This window comes from Haliotis asinina, chromosome 9 (assembly GCF_037392515.1).
Source record: "Haliotis asinina isolate JCU_RB_2024 chromosome 9, JCU_Hal_asi_v2, whole genome shotgun sequence".
NCBI lineage: Eukaryota > Metazoa > Mollusca > Gastropoda > Lepetellida > Haliotidae > Haliotis > Haliotis asinina.
In genome coordinates, this window is record NC_090288.1 from 2265001 (window position 1) to 2288092 (window position 23092).

General features: G+C 40.3%; 1 protein-coding gene across 2 annotated transcripts in view; it reads right to left on the reverse strand.

Moving 5' to 3' along the window:
• LOC137296757 (uncharacterized) overlaps positions 1-23092 on the reverse strand; it is a 100334-nt gene that overhangs the window by 1913 nt on the left and 75329 nt on the right. For both annotated transcript variants that reach the window (XM_067828601.1, XM_067828600.1), the window contains exons 2-3: positions 6447-6603; positions 3941-4089 (exon numbers count right to left, since the gene is read on the reverse strand). In XM_067828601.1, coding sequence (XP_067684702.1) covers positions 3941-4089; positions 6447-6603 — 306 coding nt within the window. The remainder of the gene's footprint in view (positions 1-3940; positions 4090-6446; positions 6604-23092) is intronic.

A 23092-nucleotide genomic window follows, 5' to 3' on the forward strand; every position in this document is an offset into this window, starting at 1 on the left:
TACAGCAGCGTGCAGTAACCTAAGTACTGTGTCCCAGTCCACCGAGCTGTGAATTGGGTACCTCGTTAGGATGAGAGTGCCACAACAAAACTCGATGCGTCTAGTGGCAGGAAGAGTTCTATACTCCCCACGGAGTTGAGATTGATAATGCAATGTGACGTTGAGACTGACATCCAATGATCGAGGGAACCATATACCAGCGCCTTGAAGAAACACTAGATGCATGGATATGTGTGCTATATAAATATCCTGTAATAATCTCTCTTTGTGTACACGTTATCTCTGTATGTGTACACACCATCTACGTATGTGTATACGTAATGTCTACGTGTGTACATGTCATCTCTCTTTGTGTACACATTATCTCTGTATGTGTACACGCCATCTCTGCATGTGTATATGTCATCTATGTATGTGTACACGTCATCTCTCTTTATGTACACGTCAATGGGTTCAGCAGTCTCAGTGCTTAAAAGTATCAACGGCATGTGGTTGCATGTGGCCGGAAATCCGAATGACATGGATTCTGTTTAAACCAACGACAGCACGATGTGATATCAGTAACTAGGTGTCTCAGTATATATCCTCAGTATATATGCTTTGTGGGCATCCAACGTTTAATCGTTGACAAGAATACTTCAGAATCAATATCGCAACTTTGATGAGGTCTCGGTCATCTACGGTATGTTATTTTTAACCTTCTCGTTTTACATGCACAAAATAGAAAGCATACACTGAAGGCTCTGTCAAGCGTGTTCCAGTGTGTTATAACACGGCTGTTTTCTTTCTCCATCTGGCAGCCATTTTATATTTTATCTGAGAGTGCAGGGGTTAACTCTGTTAGTTTATCAGTTTGTTTATCAGTTAAACGCTGTGGTCAGCACATTTTCGTGCTCTATAACGGACGTTAGTAAATATTCGAGACTGGACCAGACGATTCAGTGATTGGCTGCATGAGCATGGATCTACTCAATTTAGACCCGATGACGTGCGCCAGCCAAGATGGCGACGCTGATCCTGTTACTTGTCTACATGTCTTACGACAAATATTGGTTGGTGGCCACCAGATGTAACCCTGATCTTGATTGGATTAATATTGGTTTATCTTTTTCCAAAACAGGGGTAATGGCTACTGTAACTCAATATGTAATAAATGAACCCTCGTACATGATCCACCCTTCCCGTCATCAAAGGAATACTTTCATCTTAAGGCCTCAACGTGAAGGTTTCGGATCCAAATAATACCTCACTCCATCAGATTAGAACCAAAGAAACTTTACGCAATCAGAGCATTGTACTCGTTACTTTTCTTATAGCACGGATCATTTCGCTAAAGAAGAAGATTTTGACCAAAAAAAAAGAAAAAACTTTACGGATTTAAGTACTGTAAATGCTTACGTCAACAGTAAATGTGAAAAACGGGACAATCCGACCCACTCAGCCATCGAAGTCCCCCCCCCCCCCCCCCCCAACCGGAAGTCCGACAACTGGTCGCCTTGGTAACGGGCTTTGTGAATCACTTTAACAAATGGATAACAAAATAATCCTAGAAGATTCAATGTAATATGTGTTACATTTCAGTTGATACAAATTCTGGTAATTCCCGCCCGCCATGAGAGCCGTGCAAGTATACTGAACATCAAAAGAAACACAGAAGAAGAAGGCATACATGAACGCTTGCTTTTATGGGATTTCCTTTTTTGGAAACTTGCGATTCTTTTGCTGTCCAGTATATTTGCACGGATCTCGTGGCTTTCATAATCTTGGCGTCTCGGCGAAATCGCAATGATTTTCTTCCCGTTCATGTATTCCTTCGACTTACTTCTGTTCTTTCTAGGACATTTTCCTTGTGGATTTTTAAGCACTTGAGTACAGTGTCACGACATTTTCAAAACGAATGACATGCCCAATTCAGGTGAGTGACATCAGCATAAATAAATATTGTACACGACACCCGTGTTACCGATACCGAGTTTGTGCCTCTCTGTTTATATGCCCACTGACTCTGCCACACAGATTCGGCATTTTCTCTCATGGCGTTTAAGTGAAATTCTTCTACTGTATTAACTGTTTTCCTTATATTGTATATTCGTACTGTCATTTGTACCATTTGTACTGATTCCTGAGAAAGATGCATGACCTGTCCAGAATTGTACTGACCATCAGTTATTTTATGTTTATCTACATCGTCAAGACAGCCACGATCCTGAAATGTTCCGATTGCCACCTGTAACTCAGATCGGCTTCAAAAACACACAACATGTCATTGAAGAAGTATATTGCAAATACTCAAAACAGGGAAGGGGACAGTCATTGGGCCCTCTCTTTTTCGAAAATTTCAACTATGGCACCAATCGACTCGCCAGCCGTTTCTACTTACATTTGTCGCAATACAATTGCGTGCATCGATTGCAGTTTTGTGAGGGGGTGAATCTTTAGAGCGTTTTAGTGGAATACGTGCGCAGGTTATTTTTTTCAAGGACAACTTATCCACAAACAACGTAACATGCAACTATAAAATACCCAAATATGGCCTGAACATCTGAACACACAAGAGTCATGTATATTTGTCAGCCCTCCCAACAGGGAAGTGAACATCCATTTAATTGTTTTAATGACTGGCCATTGGGGATCTTATTTTTCATGCATTCAAACAAGAAAAGAAGAAAGTTTACAATGTGTCGTAGAACATCGGGGATGAAAGTCATCAAAATTTGCACTGCTGATTTAAAGTACGTCTGACTTTGTGCCTCAACATATTTTTATGAGGAAGTGTTACACGTGGTTCTGTACTTTATCTGTTATCTGTTATCTACAGTCAGTTAGAGGCAATGTTGTAAGTGTATTTGAGTACTGGAGACTTCCACCACTCTCTGACCCACAGAATATTCTAGCAACATCTGCCTTAGAGTAGAAATGTCCAGCACAATATAACCACCATTGTCTTATGGTATGGCTACAATTGCTTCTCATGCTCGGTATTCCAGATGAATTTGTACTGCCACAGAATATTTTACTGCCAAAGTTATACCTCCTTGCTGATTTGTATAAATTTGTAAAATTAGTTACTTTTAGAATAGAATTACTATTTATAGCACGTTTTCACATCTAACAGACCGAATTCCGGTTGACTTTAGGTTTGAACTTCGTCGTCATCAGATATCGACTAAAGCAATATATCAACACACAAGGAGCAGTTTCACTACATATACACATACATCGTCAACTATCAGTGCTCCAAGACAGTGCCAACAAATTAAGCTAATTCTGTTTAAGAATGTCGTTGCTTCGAGGCTGCGTACTGGAGACAGCTGACATTCGACAGCCGCAATCGCTTTGGTTTAAATGCTGGTCAACACGAGTTCAGACGAGTGTTCGAATCGAACGCAAACGCTCATCTCGGATCTGAACTGTCAAGTGCAGGAACTTATCCGAGAATAGCTGATTGTAATGCAAGGGCGATAACTCTAAACTATTTTACGTGGTCTGCGGCCTTTCAAAATGACCGTGTCGATGAAGCCGTTCATAAAAAGAGACCAGATACAACTGTTGTCAACCTGTCACCGCTTTGGATATTTGTTGTGTATGTGAGACCAGTCGTCACGCCAGTAGAATTATAACAATTACGTGCACAGACAACAATTTTTCTGAGGGGGTGGATCGTTAAAATGTTATAGTTACTCACATGAGCAGCTGCTGTTTTTTTAAACCATCACAAACAGGGAGACCGTCAAGAGATAAAATCCATAAAAACAATCTCGTTGAGATTTATAAAGGCGATGTCCTCGGCTGTGGCGTTTGGTCGGACATTACTCTCGGTTAGCTGCAAGTCCTTACCCAAGCGTCATATTCCTATGGACAACTAATTAACATCACAACATGCGTTTCTATCACACATGCATTAATATTAAAATATATGGTATTTCAGTGTGCTACGTACAGTCCAGGTTGGCACACAGCTCACGGAAGGCCTTCCTGATGCTGTCAGGGTCTGCAAGCTGCTTCAGGAGAAACAGAAGGTCCTTCCTATGGCGGCAGTCATGAAAGATTCGCTCAACACACGCGATAGCCGACCTGAACTCGCCTGTCCTGAAGCAGATAGATGTAGAGGATGGGAAATATATTTGTAAGAGAATGAGTTGAGACAGCTGGGTGTAAATAGTGAAATAGACTGAAGTCCAGACATGACAGGCCTGGAGTAAAAACACATCAACATACCACGGATACAAAAAAAATGAGGACACGTGTTATGGATATATATTTTTTGAATGGAAATCTATGGGAATGGTTTGAAAATTCGCCGTCGGGGTCCGGAAGCGCGGGATCCGGTTAAACGAGTACAATTAATAAAAGTAAGTTCCGTTTCACATAAAAATGGTGCGGAAGATGGTGTTTCCGGTTATGTGGGGTCCGGGTAAACGGGGTACAACTTCTTTATTTTTTTGCGACATAGATTATAATGTCGTTATCAAGCAAGACATCAGAATACATGTCGAAACGTCGCCTATCCAGAATAAAGAGGTTTATCCATAGAAATTGCCCTCATATTTGATCCTTTCAACTTCTACAACGCCAGAAAAGAAAGAAACCACGGATACATCAAGGAATATTCTCAGGAAAAGTGACTTCTCCGTCCGGATCTTCTTCTCGTGGCGATTGTTTGGGCCTATTATCCAAATCATCAAGGTTCTTTCGGTCAGAAAATTATAAGAACTTAAGTTAGACACGGTTCGGATTTCAAAGCTACTCTAATGGGTTTAAACTGTCCGAATTAATGCGCTGAACTGCAAGCAATCAACATTTTTGTCTGTTAACGGTATAATGTAACACTCACTTCAAGTATATTGCAGCGGTCTGTTAACTTATAACCGAATCTGGACAAGACAATCCACTGTCGAAAGCAATCATGTTGTCAGAAAGTGTGTCCGTGTCGTGTCTCACACGTGTACTTAGTGGGCTGACCCAGGTTTCAAAGCGTTATCCTGTCACGCCACAGAAGGTTCAGTTCCCCATATTCGAGTCCCCATTGTGTGGAGCCCTTTCGAATCACGTCCCACCTCGATGTTCATGGATATCGATGATCTTATGGGGTCGAATGGGTCACATATATATGCCAGCTCACATATATGCTATGTCATATCGTATACACAATGCGTAGCATGTTTTCTCATAAAGGAAAACGATGTTTCTTAGTTCTCGTAAATAGTTGACACGAGTGACAACATAAACCATTTCGGAATCCTCGAGTCTCTAAGCCGAAGGATTACTGACACAACATCACTCAATCACCGACTGTTCGATAAAGATCGCGTGTTTATCCTTACCCATTTATCCCGATTTACCTTACCATATTACGATTATTGTCGACGTTGGTGTGGCGTTATTCAAGTAGACGCACGTGTCGTTGAAATTGTTGCAGGATCGCGATGACATAGGGGTGTTTGTGCAACTTGTACGGCCAGACCTTTTCAAATTTGGTTTACGAATCGAGCGACTCAAAAATATTGAAATGAACAGTTGACACAAAATGAAATGCAGTGGGGGTTCGATCAATGCTACAATATTTCTAAAAGATGCAGTTATGTCACTTTACATATAACTAAGGACACTACAGTCAGTCAGCCAAAGAAAAGGTGTGGCCTAACAGCTTGATGGAAGTGATCACTCCGATCCTTGAACACTGTTGACATTTCGACAGCGTGATGAGGCTGTTGATAGGCTCTCATTACAAAGCTACATGTAGTAACTGTATCAGGTTTACTCCACGATGAAAATGTTGCATACAAACTAGAAAAGTACTCTGTTCTCGAATGTTGTAATATACAGCATATTTACACTTGTACTCGTTTATTAACACAATTTTTCTCTTCATTCAAATGCAGTGACTTTCTTAGAAAGTTCTTTACTTGGGTATTAATAACATGATGCGGCTTGCTGATGATTATTTGAGAAACTAATGAGTGAGTGAGTGTAGTTTTACGCCACCGTCAGCAATACTCCAGTTGCATGGCGGGGTCTGTAAAGAATCGACCTGATTCAGACAGTCCAGTGATCAACATCATGAGCATCGATCTCCGCAAATGAGATACGATGTCTTAACCAAGTCAGCGAGCCTGACCAGGAGCTCCTGCCGGTGATCCACTTAAATTGTGGCAAATATAGGGCTTACAATTCACATTTTCGTAATGGTTGCCGTGGAAACAGTGTTATTTGTTCCAATCCAATTCGGAAGTTGAAGACAATTTGTTCGAGTGGGATTCAACTGACAGGAGTCATCTTCATTTAATGCACTGGAGTTGCCTCAACCCAACTTGCCGCTTCTTGCACATTTAAACTGCACTGAACTCAGAACCACGTGTAAGCTCAGCTATGTCTTAGATATATTTTCATTTCCGTAAACCTCGAAGTAATTATACTGGGCCCTAAAGCACAAAGTGGACACCTACTTGCAGTGCTGTTTGATGATGTGGGAGTCCTCTCCAAGCTTCTTTCCTTCTTCATGGATGCCACTGGTTAAGTTTGACAGACATATCAACACGTCATTTACAGCCTGTGTTGGGCACGTCCATCCTCCTATCACGTGTGCCATAAGGGCCACGCCCACTGCAAAACAAAATTTCATAATCAGCAACGGTGTAAACCAACCAACACTCATCGATAAACCCATAACACCGATGACCATTCGCATCTCCCTTTTCTTCAAGGATCTGTACACCTTGAGCCCACCCGAAGCCGGCCCACCCTACTTCAGATCGTATATACTCCTCCAACATTAAGTAGGTGGGGGGAAATTTACTTTTAAGACGCTTTTATCAGTTCTTAAAGGTCACATGCAACCAAAAAAATGAAACATAATTAAAACACATTTATCACTTATTCATGACATATAATATACATTGCTGCTTTTAAAAAAACAAATAAACACAATTATAAGCGTACAATCGCGATTCAAAAGTGCAGTATTTTGTACTTGGGCTTACTTCCCCCGAAACGAAGCCCTCGGGAGACCGAACCCAGTCATAGCGGGTGGATATGCACTCAAGTGTAACGACGGCTTCCGATTGGCTGTTTCATTTGCTGCTATGCCGAGGGTTCATTGTGTGTACAGAAAGATGATCTGTTTGATGGGCATTTTAGAAGTATAGCCAGTCACAAGAAAGTAAGATTCTTTACGGATAACAACTTCTTTTTGTGTACTTGATGCGTCGTTTCAATATGGATTCGTATACTGTTGTCAAACAAAATTATATACACTAAAAGAAGTCCTTATCCATGAAGAATGTATATAGAGATGTTGGGTTTGGAAAATATCTGTTCTCTGAATTTGCGTTCGATCCAATCAAAAATCATGTCTGTAAAGATGGTAAACTAATGGGTGGCTGGAATCTGTCATTCGTCCAAGTACAAAGCAGGACTTAAAACTGACAAGAGTTTGCACCAGTTTCCGTCAGATACAGTCATCCGAAAAAAAAATGAATGTAGTATGTTTACAACCCCCAGACATAAAAACATGTCATGTGTATCACACGTGCCTAATTACATAATGTGGCAGACATGGGACTCGGGTGCACGAGTCATAAATCAACATATTTTCTTTATGTCGTATAGTCTGATAGGTGTTAAGTTTAAATTGCACGTGGTCAGTGATTGAAGCTGTGTATTGCATGTTGTCTTTAGCAGACAGGCAGGTGTGAATAAACCAGACACTGAGCTTTCTCTGTGACAGAGACTGCTTACCACAATCAACAAGTTGTTTTTACGTAACAAGTATATTATTTACTTGTTTGTGTACACACAAAAAACTAGACTACTGCTCACGCCCTCAGACGCTGGGCATGCATGTTGTTTCAAGCTCCGCGAGCCTATTCACTGCGCATGCATTATGGACGCAGCGCAGCTGTTGAAACCAGTTTTCCCCCCAGCGCTGGGGGGAATTTAGTGAAACGTTTGAACTCCGATTTCGCGGGCTTTTTTTTCATCGCGTTTTTTTTCAACTTTATAGGTTGAATTGGCATTTTTTTATTATTTGTTTCGGTAAGTGCACACCGAGAGGTACCAGAATCTGAAAAGTTGTGTTTTACGTTGCATGTGACCTTTAAGCAGTTAAGCCAGAAATGGGCTTCACACATCGAACCCGTGGTCTCAGACATGACTAGCGAACGTTTTTATCCACTAAGCTACCCCACCACCCCTTCCATTAAGCCGAAACGCCGTGATATAACTGGGATACTGGTCACGGCAGCGTTAAACACAACTCACTCACCATCGCCGATTCCAGCAATGCTCCAGCAGTAGCACTAAGCTTCACACATTTTACCCATGAGGGGAATCGAACCCGCACCTTTGGTGTGACGAGCGAACACTTTAACCACTAGGCTACCCCACCACTCTCTGTTACATTAATTATAAGCCATCGTAAGTAAGTATATATAAGTAATATATTGTCATCATTATCACCATTGTTTGAAAGTTAAATAAATGTATCTTACACTTGCTATTTGCAAATGTTCATCCGAACCGTTAAAAACAATCATATGTGTTACTGACGATGTGCAAAAGAATATTTTTGACGTTAGTTCATTGAAACTTTGTGAACTGCTGGGAGGTTTCTGTATCTGTATAGACACGCCGTCTCTCGTATCCGCATGTCTCATTCAGCTTGTTCAATAATATACAGCATCACGTGGCCAGACGCCCTTAACCTGAATAGACGCTGTGAAATAACATACATCAAAGATATACTCATAGCAAAAACTAACACCGACAATGTTTTGTTTTCAATCACTGGATATCTTGTAAATGAATTTTGTGACCTGAACCGAGGAAAATGTGTGTTAGAACGGTTCCACGAAACGTAACCACGTAGTTGAGACTTGAATTTGCGAAATATATCACATATTCGAGAACAAAGGCAACCGAGGTTGATGTTAAATGCCAGACAACCAGACGCTGATCATTTCTACTCAAGTTGCTAAGCCATAGTTAAGGAAGAAAACGTTCACACCTCGAGGAAATTACAGGTGGAGAGTTACAGATACGTCTTTGTCTCATATATCGCATCATAACGCGGCTGGTCGGTTCAACAAGCATAGAAACATCATTGGTACTCATTGCGGGGTTTTCGGCAACGTAACTAAGGCATTGAGCTGCACATCGGCGCGCTCACTAGCAACGCTCCCACTTCAGAACGATGGCCTTGAACCATGCACCTTCGACACAGGTTTCAGCCGGAAACCCCTACATATCTGATATACGTGGCAACAGATGTGCATCTGCAAAACAGCCCGTACCATACATGGCAATCATCGATGATTCACGTTTTCTTCTTCAAGGAGGTAATGACAGCACAGGTGTCTACAGACGCACAGTTGAAGAGTTACAGACCATTAGCTCTGGAAGGAGATCGTGTCGAAGGTGGAGGTGTTATGTTTAGTGGCGCAATAGCAGCATCAAGGACGCAAATGACAGTCACTAAGAACAACCGGAAGGCTGCAAGATACGGAGACAAATTTTGCATATGACTGCTTTACCGACATGGCAACAATACGGTCCTGCTGTGACGTTTGACCACGAAAAAGCCAGAAAGCTCGCAACTCGAGTCTACACGATATCCTTCCTTATCCAGGATGTACATCGACATGTTGTGGTCTCAATTAGGCGACGGTGCCAGGCTTACGTAAGGTTTACACAGGGTGAAGACACTTAACCCTCACCGTGAGAACATCCTTGTGAACCCTTCTTGTGTTGGGACCCATTTCGATATGGCAGGTTTTTCTGTTCTTATGGACTGTTGCTCGGTTCCATGATTTGTGACATTTGTTTCTCTGGGTTTGACAACGAGTCTAATTGACGATTGTGTGTCACAATACATTTGAATATGTATACACACGCGCGTTAATTAGGCACCACCATTTTTGAAAATAAGATGTTATAGAAACGTTAGGGTATAGCCGTCAGTTTAATCAAGCTACAGTTAAAGAAGCTCTGTCTACTGACAGTTTTACAAATACCATAACCTTTTCTGTTCGTGGTGAAGTATATATGAAGTGTATATATCAAGATGACAGTTACACATCAAGTAAGCTTTAATTATGCGTAATCAGGAAGAACCCCAATGTTCAATATTTAGATTTTTTCCAGCAATTTAAATTGCTGACAAAAAGAAACTGAAAAAGGTCCACGTTAACGTTCGGAATAAATCTTATATAATTTGGAGTTTATTGCATTGAATAAAGACGATTCATTGCCTGATATCGGTAACTACAGCTAAAATCTATTTGTTTTGTTTGTAAAACAACTTTTGCTGCATTTTAAAATTTTACTTTTTCAGACTGACTGTAACGTTTCCGAAATCTTAATTTCCAAACTTCCATCCATTCACAACAAAATAACAAATTTATAGGCCACATAACAATCATTTATTATCGTCACTTTTCAAAACATGGTAATATGTTGAATACATGCACTTATCCTTTTTAAAGTACATGATAATTTTAATGTTTTCATTTTCGCTTCCGTTTATGTTAAATGCTTGCCCTATGAAATGTTAAGGTTATTTTTCGAAAAGAGTTTAGTATTCTATTTCAGAAAAATAGTTTAAAATACAAGGTAGTGCTTATTTCATGCACGGGTGGATGTAAGCTGAAGCGACTCAGATGTATTCATGACGTTATCGGTGTAAAAGTAGTCATGATGAGTACAGCCCCTATAACTGTCTCACTGCGTCTGTCAGTTGTCTGACAACGTCTGTTAACTGCTGACTGCGTCTGTTAACTGCTGACCGCGTCTGCTAACTGCTGACTGCGTCTGCTAACTGCTGACTGCGTCTGCTAACTGCTGACTGCGTCTGTTAACTGCTGACTGCGTCTGTTAACTGCTGACTGCGTCTGTTAACTGAGTAGCTCGTGAGTATGTAAATTGCAGCTCATTGACTGATTGATCAATTGATGAGCCCTGATTGACACTTCACATGGAAAACGGCGGACACTAATCGCATCGGAACAGTAGAAGGGAACATTGGATCCGGACATGGAACCAACAACGACTTCCGGAGGATGCTTGCTTTGAGTAGTTTTCGTGATTTCATGGTTACAAGGTTAATAGGACAGATTCATATATTTGTCTTCCCCTATAAGTCCTTGTTGCCGATTACTTCAAGTGCCATAGTTCTATTTATCCTTGAAAATATCGCGTGAGTATAGTTACTTCTGCAAAATTACGGCGGGTGACACCAGAAATGGGCTCCACACATTGTATCCCTGTGGGGAAGGGAACCCCGGTATTCGGCGTGGCAAGCACACGCTTTATCCATTAGGCTACCCTACCGCCCAGTTGAACTAGGCTACCCTGCCAAAAGACCTACCATCAGCAAATATTGAATGAATATGCCACCGCCTGTTTGTCTGGTGGATCAAGAACGTATAGTTGGTGTTTCTAGCCTTCTTTTTGTCGTACCAAAAGACACCAGAGGATGCGAGTTTATGTTCACAGTGTTATCATTGTAAAACAAGTACTATTTGGTTCGGAGGAAGATAAGGCCTGACTTTATGCTTCATGTCACATTACCATAAGAACATAATGCTGATGGAATATCGCCAGGTTGTGTTTCGACACGCCATCTAGCCGACATAATAAATTGCACGCTGCAGACAAATCATATAATCGTTAAGGATAATTAATATGTCACGGAGAAGATGGCGGAGACACGTGTCAGGTACGCTGGTCTGGACCGGTGTAAATCACATCAGCTGTATTTCTGCCTCGGACCACGCCCTCTCTTTGGTAGCACCAGACACAGCATGACGTCAGAACCGATGTAAGTGAGACATAACACGCAATCGTAATGGGGGATAATGTTGGAATCAAGAGGAGAATTAGTTATATTTCTGCCAGATGGATGGGTATAAATCTCTGTTCATCTTGCCTTGTCATCTGAAGTATGGCATTGACAAACCGAAGCCAGTGGTAAATGATGCACTGAAACAAACGGTCATGCGTGCTCGAGAAGATTCAGGAATAGCCTCGACAAGGAGACATGTGTCTTCCTTTTGTAGATAAGACTCGTCCATTTTTAACATATGAGGATTTTGATGATTTTAGTTATTAAGTATTTTTCTTCTTTGACTTATTTCATGGATATTCATTTTTAAAAAATCAATGGAAATAGCCCGGTTGCACAAACGTATCTAAGTGCTGTCCGTAATGTCATAATACAATCTTACTACAGCCTGGGCCCTGGACCTTGTCATACAGAGTCCGTCATACGTCGGACATAGGCGACTGTATGCCCTATCATCGAGACCCAATGCCTCTTAGCATGGTCACTATGGTAACAGTCGTACTATCATCGAGATCCAAGGCCTCTTAGCATGGTCACTACGGTAACAGTCGTACTATCATCGAGATCCAAGGCCTCTTAGCATGGTCACTACGGTAACAGTCGTACTATCATCGAGATCCAAGGCCTCTTAGCATGGTTACTACGGTAACAGTCGTACTATCATCGAGATCCAAGGCCTCTTAGCATGGTCACTACGGTAACAGTCGTACTATCATCGAGATCCAAGGCCTTTTAGCGTGGTCACTATGGTAACAGTCGTACTATCATCGAAATCCAAGGCCTTTTAGCGTGGTCACTACGGTAACAGTCGTACTATCATCGAGATCCAATGCCTCTTAGCATGGTCACTATGGTAACAGTCGTACTATCATCGAGATCCAAGGCCTCATAGCATGACCGCTATGGTAACAGTCGTACTATAAAAACAGTAAATTCGTTACACTCATACACTGGGTCGCGTCAGGTAACCTGTGAGATTGACCAGTCAGAGCGCAGCTTAACAAATCCCGAAAGTGGGCATTCGCACGTACTATTTGAACTTAATCCCACACAAAGGTTTATACCCGAACGATTCCGAATCCTATTTTCCTTACGATCGCTTCCGGTCGATGCACAATACTAAAGGATGTCAGCTTGCTGAAATATTAGCAGATGGTAACCATGTCAACAGGAAACCAAAAACTGCATGTCAAATATCAGTGTTATATGCTGATTTTCGTAAGTTGAGGGATCATTGTCTGACGAGTCCTCCTAGGTTTTGTTAGACCCAGTGTAGGAGTGTAACGAATAACACTGGAGCTAAGTTTATTTAGACTGACTATAAAACAGAGGTAGCAGGGATTGTGGTTGTAGATACGTACTTCTGTCAACAAACATTACTGCTGGCTGTGACAGCATTTCTGATTAGAAACATCATACATCTTCGTTCGGGGTTATGTCAATCTGTCAACAAACATTACTGCTGGCTGTGACGGCATTTCTGATTAGAAACATCATACATCTTCGTTCGGGGTTATGTCAATCGTGGCTCTGGAATCATCGTTACTTCCTTACTTAAACACTGGTGTACAGTAATCGTGTTTCCGAGACGACTTCCACGAAGTGGCTGAGCGGGCTAGGCGGCTGACTTTGTGTGCTGGCGATTAGGTACCTGACTCTGAGGGATAGGACGCAACCCCCCAAAAAGTACTAGAATTTGTACTTTACTAAGAAAGTGAAATCCCAAATATGACATATGTTGCATTTGACCACTTTCTAAATGACATCGTTTTCTCATAACCTTAGCGTTGGTTACCTGCAATCAACGCGCATTGGCCATCGTCGCTCCAGTAACGTGACGTACAGACACGGTAAACTTGGTACTTGAAGCAAAGACCAAATGCTTTATCAAGCTAATACAACCCTAATTTTAGAACCATGGATATTAAGGACGAACAACATAGGTGACGTATGCCGTTTGAATAATTTCAATCAGCAAACCTACAAAAATTACGCTGAACCCATGATACTTCTGATCAGATGGCGCCGTACATCTGAACAGACAGAGTGAAACTACCTTCAAGCGACGTACATCTGAACAGAGTGCAACTACCTTCAAACGACGTACATCTGAACAGAGTGCAACTACCTTCAAACGACGTACATCTGAACAGACAGAGTGAAACTACCTTCAAGCGACGTACATCTGAACAGACAGAGTGAAACTACCTTCAAGCGACGTACATCTGAACAGACAGAGTGAAACTACCTTCAAGCGACGTACATCTGAACAGAGTGCAACTACCTTCAAGTGTCGTGCATCTGAACAGACAGAGTGCAACTACCTTCAAGTGTCGTGCATCTGAACAGACAGAGTGCAACTACCTTCAAGCGACGTACATCTGAACAGAGTGCAACTACCTTCAAACGACGTACATCTGAACAGACAGAGTGCAACTACCTTCAAGTGTCGTGCATCTGAACAGACAGAGTGAAACTACCTTCAAGCGACGTACATCTGAACAGACAGAGTGCAACTACCTTCAAGCGACGTACATCTGAACAGACAGAGTGAAACTACCTTCAAGCGACGTACATCTGAACAGAGTGCAACTACCTTCAAGTGTCGTGCATCTGAACAGACAGAGTGCAACTACCTTCAAGTGTCGTGCATCTGAACAGATAGAGTGCAACTACCTTCAAGTGTCGTGCATCTGAACAGATAGAGTGCAACTACCTTCAAGAGGCAAGTTATAGAGGCGATGGTTATTATGCTGTAACATCACTAACTACCCAAGGGACGCAGCAGTGGTAGAGTAACAGCGTGGATATAGACATCTAACACTGGCAGAAAGCACCAGGAAAACCTTAGGACCATTATTGTGGTGTTCTATGTTTAGACTGCACTGACGTCATCATTCAACACGACAACGCAAGACCGCACACTGACCAGTAGTATCCCAACAGATTCACCATGTAAGGTCCTATCCTGACCCCATCAGTAGCTAACTAAGAACACGATAAACACCTGCTGAGACGAGTTGGATCGATTTATAAGATACAGCATCACACTGCACTCTAGACATTGCAACAGCAAAAGAGAGTGGGCGAACATCCCCAACTAGAGATCTATACTCTAATTTCGACCGTGGGCAAAGACGGCATAAAGTGCTTGCTGTCAGTGGTGGTCACATGAGATGGTCATGACCTAGACTTTTGTTATTTTCCATGTAATGTCTGTACAATGGACACGAATCCAGTTTCGCCCTGTTTATGTCATCGTTATACAAGAGAGTATAAACAACTACATTCCCACACAAAAAATGTGTTTATCCGGCATTTGTTTCCATTTCATATCATAAACATATGTGGTAATAACTTATACCCACTCCCTCTAGAGTCATGACAAAATCTGTCTCATATAACATTAAAACCACAAGTCACATGTTCAGTTGTCACTGCCTTTGGTAGAAATATAATTCCAACGAAATAAAGAACATACTATCAGAATGTCCTTCATAGTTAACACATTGTGTTGCTGTGGTACTAATTCTAGTTTCTCAGTGATAGACGCTGTTTGGCATTATTCAGCACTGACGTTTGTAACTGCCTAACCTTTCGTGAACCTGTTGCCAAGGGTGTGTACATTGGTATGTAACTGAATGTTGGTCCCGTCAGTACAATGGGTTTGAGGAGAGCACGTGCAGCTGATACAGGTCATGCGTTCGGCATCAGAAGAGTTGCTTGAACATTGTTAGAGGGTACGGTGTGTAAGAGGGTTTGCAATATTCCAGCAATATCACGTATAATACCCACTGAGGGAATCAAACCCGGCTGTTCGAAGGGGATTGCATTCAGTGTACGATAGATTTGATGTAACATCGACGACACCAGGGGCATAAACAGTAAGGCTGTCAGTCAAATAACATGCTGCATTATAATAACTCTAAGAAACTAATTGATAATGCGAGGCCACAAAATGAGAGTGCAATGCAACAATAAAGTGATCAACCGTTACAAGATGCTAACATTATGAAACAAATAATAATGCGATAAAAGTTGTAATTCAATTAAAACAAAAATGATAATGCGGTGCAAAAATGTAATGATGAAAAACACAATTTGATAGTGATACAAATGTGTAATAATGCGGTGCAAAATATTGCTAAGGCGATGCGATTGTGTGACAATGAAAACCACAATTTGATAATGCGGTACGGTATTGTGTCTGGGCAGATAAAACTATTGATAATGCAATGAACTAAATAATGTGACAAAGGAAACCATCTTTTGATAATGCAATACAGCAAGTGGACTTTGCATTGAAAAATATTGATAATGCGATGAAACATGGGGATAATGAAATACAAAATATTGATAATGCGATGAAACATGGGGATAATGAAATACAAAATATTGATAACGTGATGCAACAACGTGATAACGAAAGAAAATTAAAATATTGATAATGCAGCATGAAGCATGTAAGATATTATACTGATTTGTATATAACGAAGTTGCAATGTCTTAGTGAGTATCACTCCAATCAGGAAGTCCACGTCACCTGTATATACCTATTCACCAGACAACCTGATCTGAAGTCTTTCAAACTTCGATAAAGATAAGAAAGAGTTTTTGCTTTCTATGAGCAAGTTAAAGTTTTGAAACATCCCTGAATCTTTAAAACAGAAATCACAAATAGAGGATTTATCACACTGATTGCTCAAAAAATACAAAATATATGGTTTGAAAACGACGGCTTTGACGTGTCCTCAGTTATAATGATGATTTAACAGTGACGTGTTTTTTTTAAAAACAAACAGCTTCATCTTTCTGTTGTTTTGTACGACTGGTGTTTCTCATCTCAGTCATGTGGAAATATTTACCACTCTTAGCTCAGCAAGTGTAGGGTGCTCTTACCCTATTAGTTGGGAGTTACACGTGACGTGCAAATGAATATCACATCCCTCATCAAAATATCTGTAAAGATGCCAGTGACAAAATACATCCTGACGAGAAAAACTAAAGGAACTCATTATTTTAATGGAGTTATCACCGGAGGTATACATTTACAATGTGACGACATTTAAGGGGGAGAGAGTAGCGTCATTTTCATCCTTTGTCTACAGGATTAACGACTACAGAAATTTGGACTACTACGGGTATGAATAATATTAAATTCTGTGTCTTTGAAAGAAATTACACGACTTCTTCAATTCATGACCGAGCTTGTAGACTCTCTATTAAAGACATTGGTCAATTATTCAAATGTGGTCCATATTGCCATGAGCAACCTCCTACCAAATCAGGTGACGAGTTTAGAATTATTATTATGTCGACGAAGCATCTGCTATACATATAAACCAAACAAGGATACACAGTTGTAAACAGAAGTGCCCAAACCCTTCCATGGCCATACGAAATCTCTGCTAAAGTAGACCTCGATTGTGACACTTCAGTTCTGACTATATGATGAGTACAGCTGTATGATGTTGTTTGTAAGCAAAGTGCTTGTGGACTAGACGATCATCTAAATAAAAAGTTCGCAATTGTACCACTGACAAAGTCTGAAACATCATAGGCTTTAAATATAAGCAATACTATAATGATGGTTTGATCAAAGAACTACAATGCATTTGAAAGACGTCATGTACACGAGTATTGATCAAACATCACCCAATGTTGATGGTTCAGCGTATGAACACTTAGACAACATGGTTGTTTGCACACAGCTGATGGTTTATAGGGGTGTGATATATACACTTAGACAGCACATCTGTATATAAAGTAGTTGGTTGCATACAGCTGAAGGTTTACTGGGGTGTGATATATACACTTAGACAGCGCATCTGTATATAAAGTAGTTGGTTGCATACAGCTGAAGGTTTACTGGGGTGTGATATGTACACTTAGACAGCGCATCTGTATATAAAGTAGTTGGTTGCATACAGCTGAAGGTTTACTGGGGTGTGACATGTACACTTAGACAGCACATCTGTATATAAAGTAGTTGGTTGCATACAGCTGAAGGTTTACTGGGGTGTGATATATACACTTAGACAGCGCATCTGTATATAAAGTAGTTGGTTGCATACAGCTGAAGGTTTACTGGGGTGTGATATGTACACTTAGACAGCGCATCTGTATATAAAGTAGTTGGTTGCACATTGCTGATGATTTATTGGGGTGTGACATGTACACTTAGCACATCTTTATATGAAGTAGTTGGTTGCACACAGCTGATCATTTATTGGGGTGTGACATGTACACTTAGCACATCTTTATATGAAGTAGTTGGTTGCACACAGCTGATGATTTATTGGGGTGTGACATGTACACTAAGAAAGCACATCTGTATATAAAGTAGTTGGTTGCACACAGCTGATTGTTAAACGGCGTCATTGAAATGTGAATAGGATCTGTTTGAAGGTATGGCTGTTCCCAAATATTTTCCTCACTTTCTGCATCGCTGTTGCTACAAAAAATAATTGTGACTATCTTTTTCATAAGAACTATCCGACTGTAAAAGGATACCATCGTTCTTGTTTTCTTACAACCCACGTGTGACAAGACAAGACCACTCGAAAAAGGATGATACTATCGATGTGTATCTCATTTCGGGCCTTATGTTTTACGGATGGTATAACTAAAAGCACATATTCCTGTATTGTGTCAATGTCAGATATCTAAACTTATCGCTGTTTTGAATGTATGCAGGATGAACCTCATATTTACAGAAAGAATAATTTAAGACAACAGACACCATTGTCATGTATATTGATTCTCAAAAAAAACTGAAAAGATGTACTTTACATTTAGCAAAAACACATATTCTGGCAATCCATCTTTGGACACGATTCTCAGACATGACACATGTAAGGAAAGCCTTCATTCGTTGATCCTTGCATGTTTTTACAAAATGTGGTTACGATAGATCCAGTAACACATCTATCATCATATCAATAAGCAATGAAATAGACCACACTAGTACTCGTTATACTTTGTTTATGATATGCTAGCCCATGGCCTAGTGCCTGTCCGGAGAAAAAAAAGGTGGCTCTATTCTCGGCTGTGATATCAAAATAGATTCAACGAAGGTACTCGTTGTTGCAATAGTTTTAAGCCAGGTGGTTATCCTATTTTCACACCACATTAAATCGTATGTAACAGCCATCCATGCCAATCAATGCCCATTATCACCACGAATGATGCAGTTTAACTACCGCATGTGTCCGGGAACCAAAGCGATGTCTCTTGTTGTGTGTCAAAGAGCAATGCCTTTTTCACGCGATAATGATACTTTAATCTTCTTAATCGAAACATTGAATCGTTGCCTTTACAGATCTCCAATACACTCACTTGTGCATGTCACAACTTCATTACTGGATGAGCATTTTCTCATTCAGTGGAACCACCTCATCCCTAATAGTTAGTTCCTATAACTGATAACTGATAACTTAACGCTAATCCTTCAGTTTGGTATGAGTGCGCACTCTGTAACATGAACGGACACGATCAATTACGATTTTAATGATTCCCCTGCTTCAAGTCTCAAAACCTCACTTTGTCGACTCTCTTTAACATTTCGACAAAAACACATGAACAGGAAACAGTGAGTTACCATTCCTGGATAACACACGAATGTCTCTTTTGTCTTCAAAAATGGAAAGCAAATTAAGTGTATTTTTTTTCAAATGCGCTTTCTCAAAGTAATGCTAATTGAAAATAAAAAGCTGGAAGATTAATGGCCACCCTAAATACGACCCATCATCCGTCTTACAAAATTACATGTGTTTTCCAGGCAACTGATAAAGGTTAAAATCTTACAGTTTCGGGAAAAATGGCCAGTATGTTCCATTCCATCTGGAAATGTCAGATATTTGCCGCCTAAAAAAGCCCTAAAAACGAATTGTCAATCACAGACACGCGTGGACTCAACTCCTGGAGATCCCCTATGAAATATCCTACATTTCACCACTATCTAAATGACGTTATCCCGTTATATGTTTTATTCGACCCCTTTCTTAATAGCATTGTGTATTTAAAAAAAACCTGAAATATATGTTCTATTCGACCACTTTCTAAATGGCACTGTGTATTTAAAGACCTCCTGAAATATATGTTCTGTTCGACCCCTTTCTTAATAGCATTGTGTATTTAAAGACCTCCTGAAATATCTGTTCTATTCGTCCACTTTCTGAATGGTATTGTGTATTTTAAAGACATGAAATATATGTTCTGTTCGACCCCTTTCTTAATGGTACTGTGTATTTATTTAAAGGACCCATACAACATATGTTCTATTTGACCACTTTCTAAATGGCATTGTGCTTTTAAAGACCTCCTGAAATACATGTTCTATTCGACCACTTTCTAAATGGCATTGTGTATTTAAAGGCCTCATGCAACACATGTTTTATACGACCACATTCTAAGTGCCATTATATATTTAAAGCCCTCCTCTATTCGACCACTTTCTACATGGCCCTGCTAATTCAAAGACCCCTGCACATTTGACCATGAGACATGTGGTAGAACACAGAAGCAAAAGATCAAGAGCAAATTCCGACCTAGAACAAACAGAATGAAGGCAGTTCCGTGGTTTTATTCTTAAATAGAGCGGCAAGGCGATCGGCTTATCAGGCCAAAGATCGATTGTCTATGCCCTGAGTATGTAGGGTGCAATGCTACAGGCTGCATCCACGGTTCATGTCGCACCAGTACCTGTTGAAATGAAGCAACGAAAACACGCCGTCGCATGCATACACTTGGAATTTACACCCATACACATATATAATAATTCCCACGAACACTTCTCTCAGTCAATACGTTTATTACATTTAATGTACTCAGAATGTACTCAGACTAGACATAGATTCGCTGATTGAGAGAATGGAAGACGCAGATGACTATCTGTGTGAGTTAGAGACGAGGATAGAGGATCAGGAGCAGCGAAGTAGGAGAAATAACATGGTATTGTATGGTATTCCAGAATCTTCAGGTAAAGAGACATACACTGAAAGCAAGGCTAAGGTTCTGGAAGTGCTTAATACTGCAAGGGGAGTGAAGGAACTACCACCACTAAGACCAAGAGACATAGAGAGGGCCCACAGAATAAATGCTAAGAAATCAGATTCAAATCGACCTGTTGTTGTGAAAATGCTACACTGGGAGGATAAATGGCATAGTGTTAAAATGAGGGATGTTCTGAAGGAAAAGGGTATTGGCATCGCCAATGATCTCACGGTTGCACAAAGACAAGAGCTTGCTAGAAAAAGAAGTTTACATCCAGATAGGAGATTTTATTACAAAGGCAACAAACTTGTTGAGGAGCCGAGAGAGACAGCACAAAGTGATGCCCCAATACTCAGGGTAAACGAGAGCGACACACCCCCTCAAACTACCAGCGATAATCTACAAGCCAAACCACGTCAGCAACGTCAAACAGACAAGAATAGGACTGCATCACGCCGTCCTAACAGAACACAAAATAGATAGGGGTTAGGCCAGGCTGAGAACACTCGCAAAAATCCTTTAGAACACTACAATGATCACAATAAAGATAGCGAAAAAAAAAACACAAATGTGTCAGATAAAGACATCCATTTTATATTTTGGAACATTTCAGGAATTTTCCATAAACTTTCTGAATCCGACTTTATAAATTACTTACAGAGTTTTGATGTAATAGGTTTAACTGAGACTTGGGTAGATGATCTGTATATACAAGATGTATTTTCAAACTACGTTTCGATAAGCAAACATGCTGAACGAATTGCTAAATGCGGTAGATTATCTGGTGGAATATTTGTCTTGATAAAAAAAGAGTTTGAGAAGTTTTTACTGTGGTCGAAAATCACTGAAAATTCCATATTTATTATGTTTGACAAAAAGATGTTTGGTCTGGATGAGAATATTCTATATGCCTGTGTCTATGTACACCCAGAATCATCTACCTGGTACAACAGACCTGTGTTATCATGTAAAAATGGTATTAGTATTTTCCAAGATAGTCTACTGCAAATACTTAGTGACATCCCCGAAGATGTTTTGATCTTATGCGGTGGAGATTTTAACGCACGGACAGGTACAGATGCAGATTTTGTCGAAGACGATATACTTGAACAAGTTGAAAATCAAAACTTTGCATTCCTAGACTTTATATGTGATAATTTCAACCAAGTGCGTTACTCTGCCGATAAGATAATAAACAACTTTGGAAAATGTTTTCTGGATCTCTGTGCAGTAATTAACATACACATAATGAACGGGCGATGTGGGTCTGACACTAAAGTTGGAGATTTCACTTTCATTGGCAATAACGGCGCAAGCGTCGTCGATTATATTATATCATCTGCACCGTTGTTTGAATATGTATCTGATTTTGAGATAACGTCTCGACCCGAGTCAACGCATCTTCCGCTCACTATGAAGTTACGTACGCTTCATGTGAAATCGTCGCGTACGAAATCTGGTTGTAAGAATACTTATAGATTTGTTTGGGATCATAACAAGCTTGACTCCTTCAGAGAGAACATTCTCTCGGACCCTGTGCAAGATATTTTAGATAAATCTGTGGACAGTGCATTCACATGTATAGACACTAGCGTTAATCTTATAGTAGATGCCCTTTGCCTGGCAGCGTCAGATATGAAAAGAAAGTGTAGAAGTACGAGAAATGATCTGAACGAATGGTATGACGATGAATGCAGAAAACTCAAAGCTGAACGCTGTAAATCTTTGAATAGGTTCAGGAAAGATAAAGATAAATGCTCATTGATACAGTATAACCTGTTAAGAAATAAATATAATGCCCTCTGCAAATATAAACGTACTTCATTTTATAACAATAAGCAAAAAATAATAGAAGAAAATATAAATGACTCAAAACGATTTTGGCAGGAACTTAAATCCCTAAATAAGAAAAAGGATTCTTATAATGATATCCAAACCCAGGAATGGTTCCACCACTTTAGAGACTTATTTGCATGTCAAAATACGGGTAGCGAGGAAGACACAAAAAGTAATGAAGGTGGGCCAGAAGACTCTAACCCAACCAGTGACGTTTCAAAAGATATACTTGACTCTCCTATATCGAGACAAGAGATTCTAGAAAGTATCAATAACCTTAAAGTTAACAAATCCCCGGGAATAGATGATGTAATTCCAGAATTCTTTAAACACTCTGCTGATCTTCTTCTACCGTATTTAGAATTGATTTTTAATCTGATATTAGAAAAAGGGACCTTTCCTACAGCCTGGTCGGTTGGGATA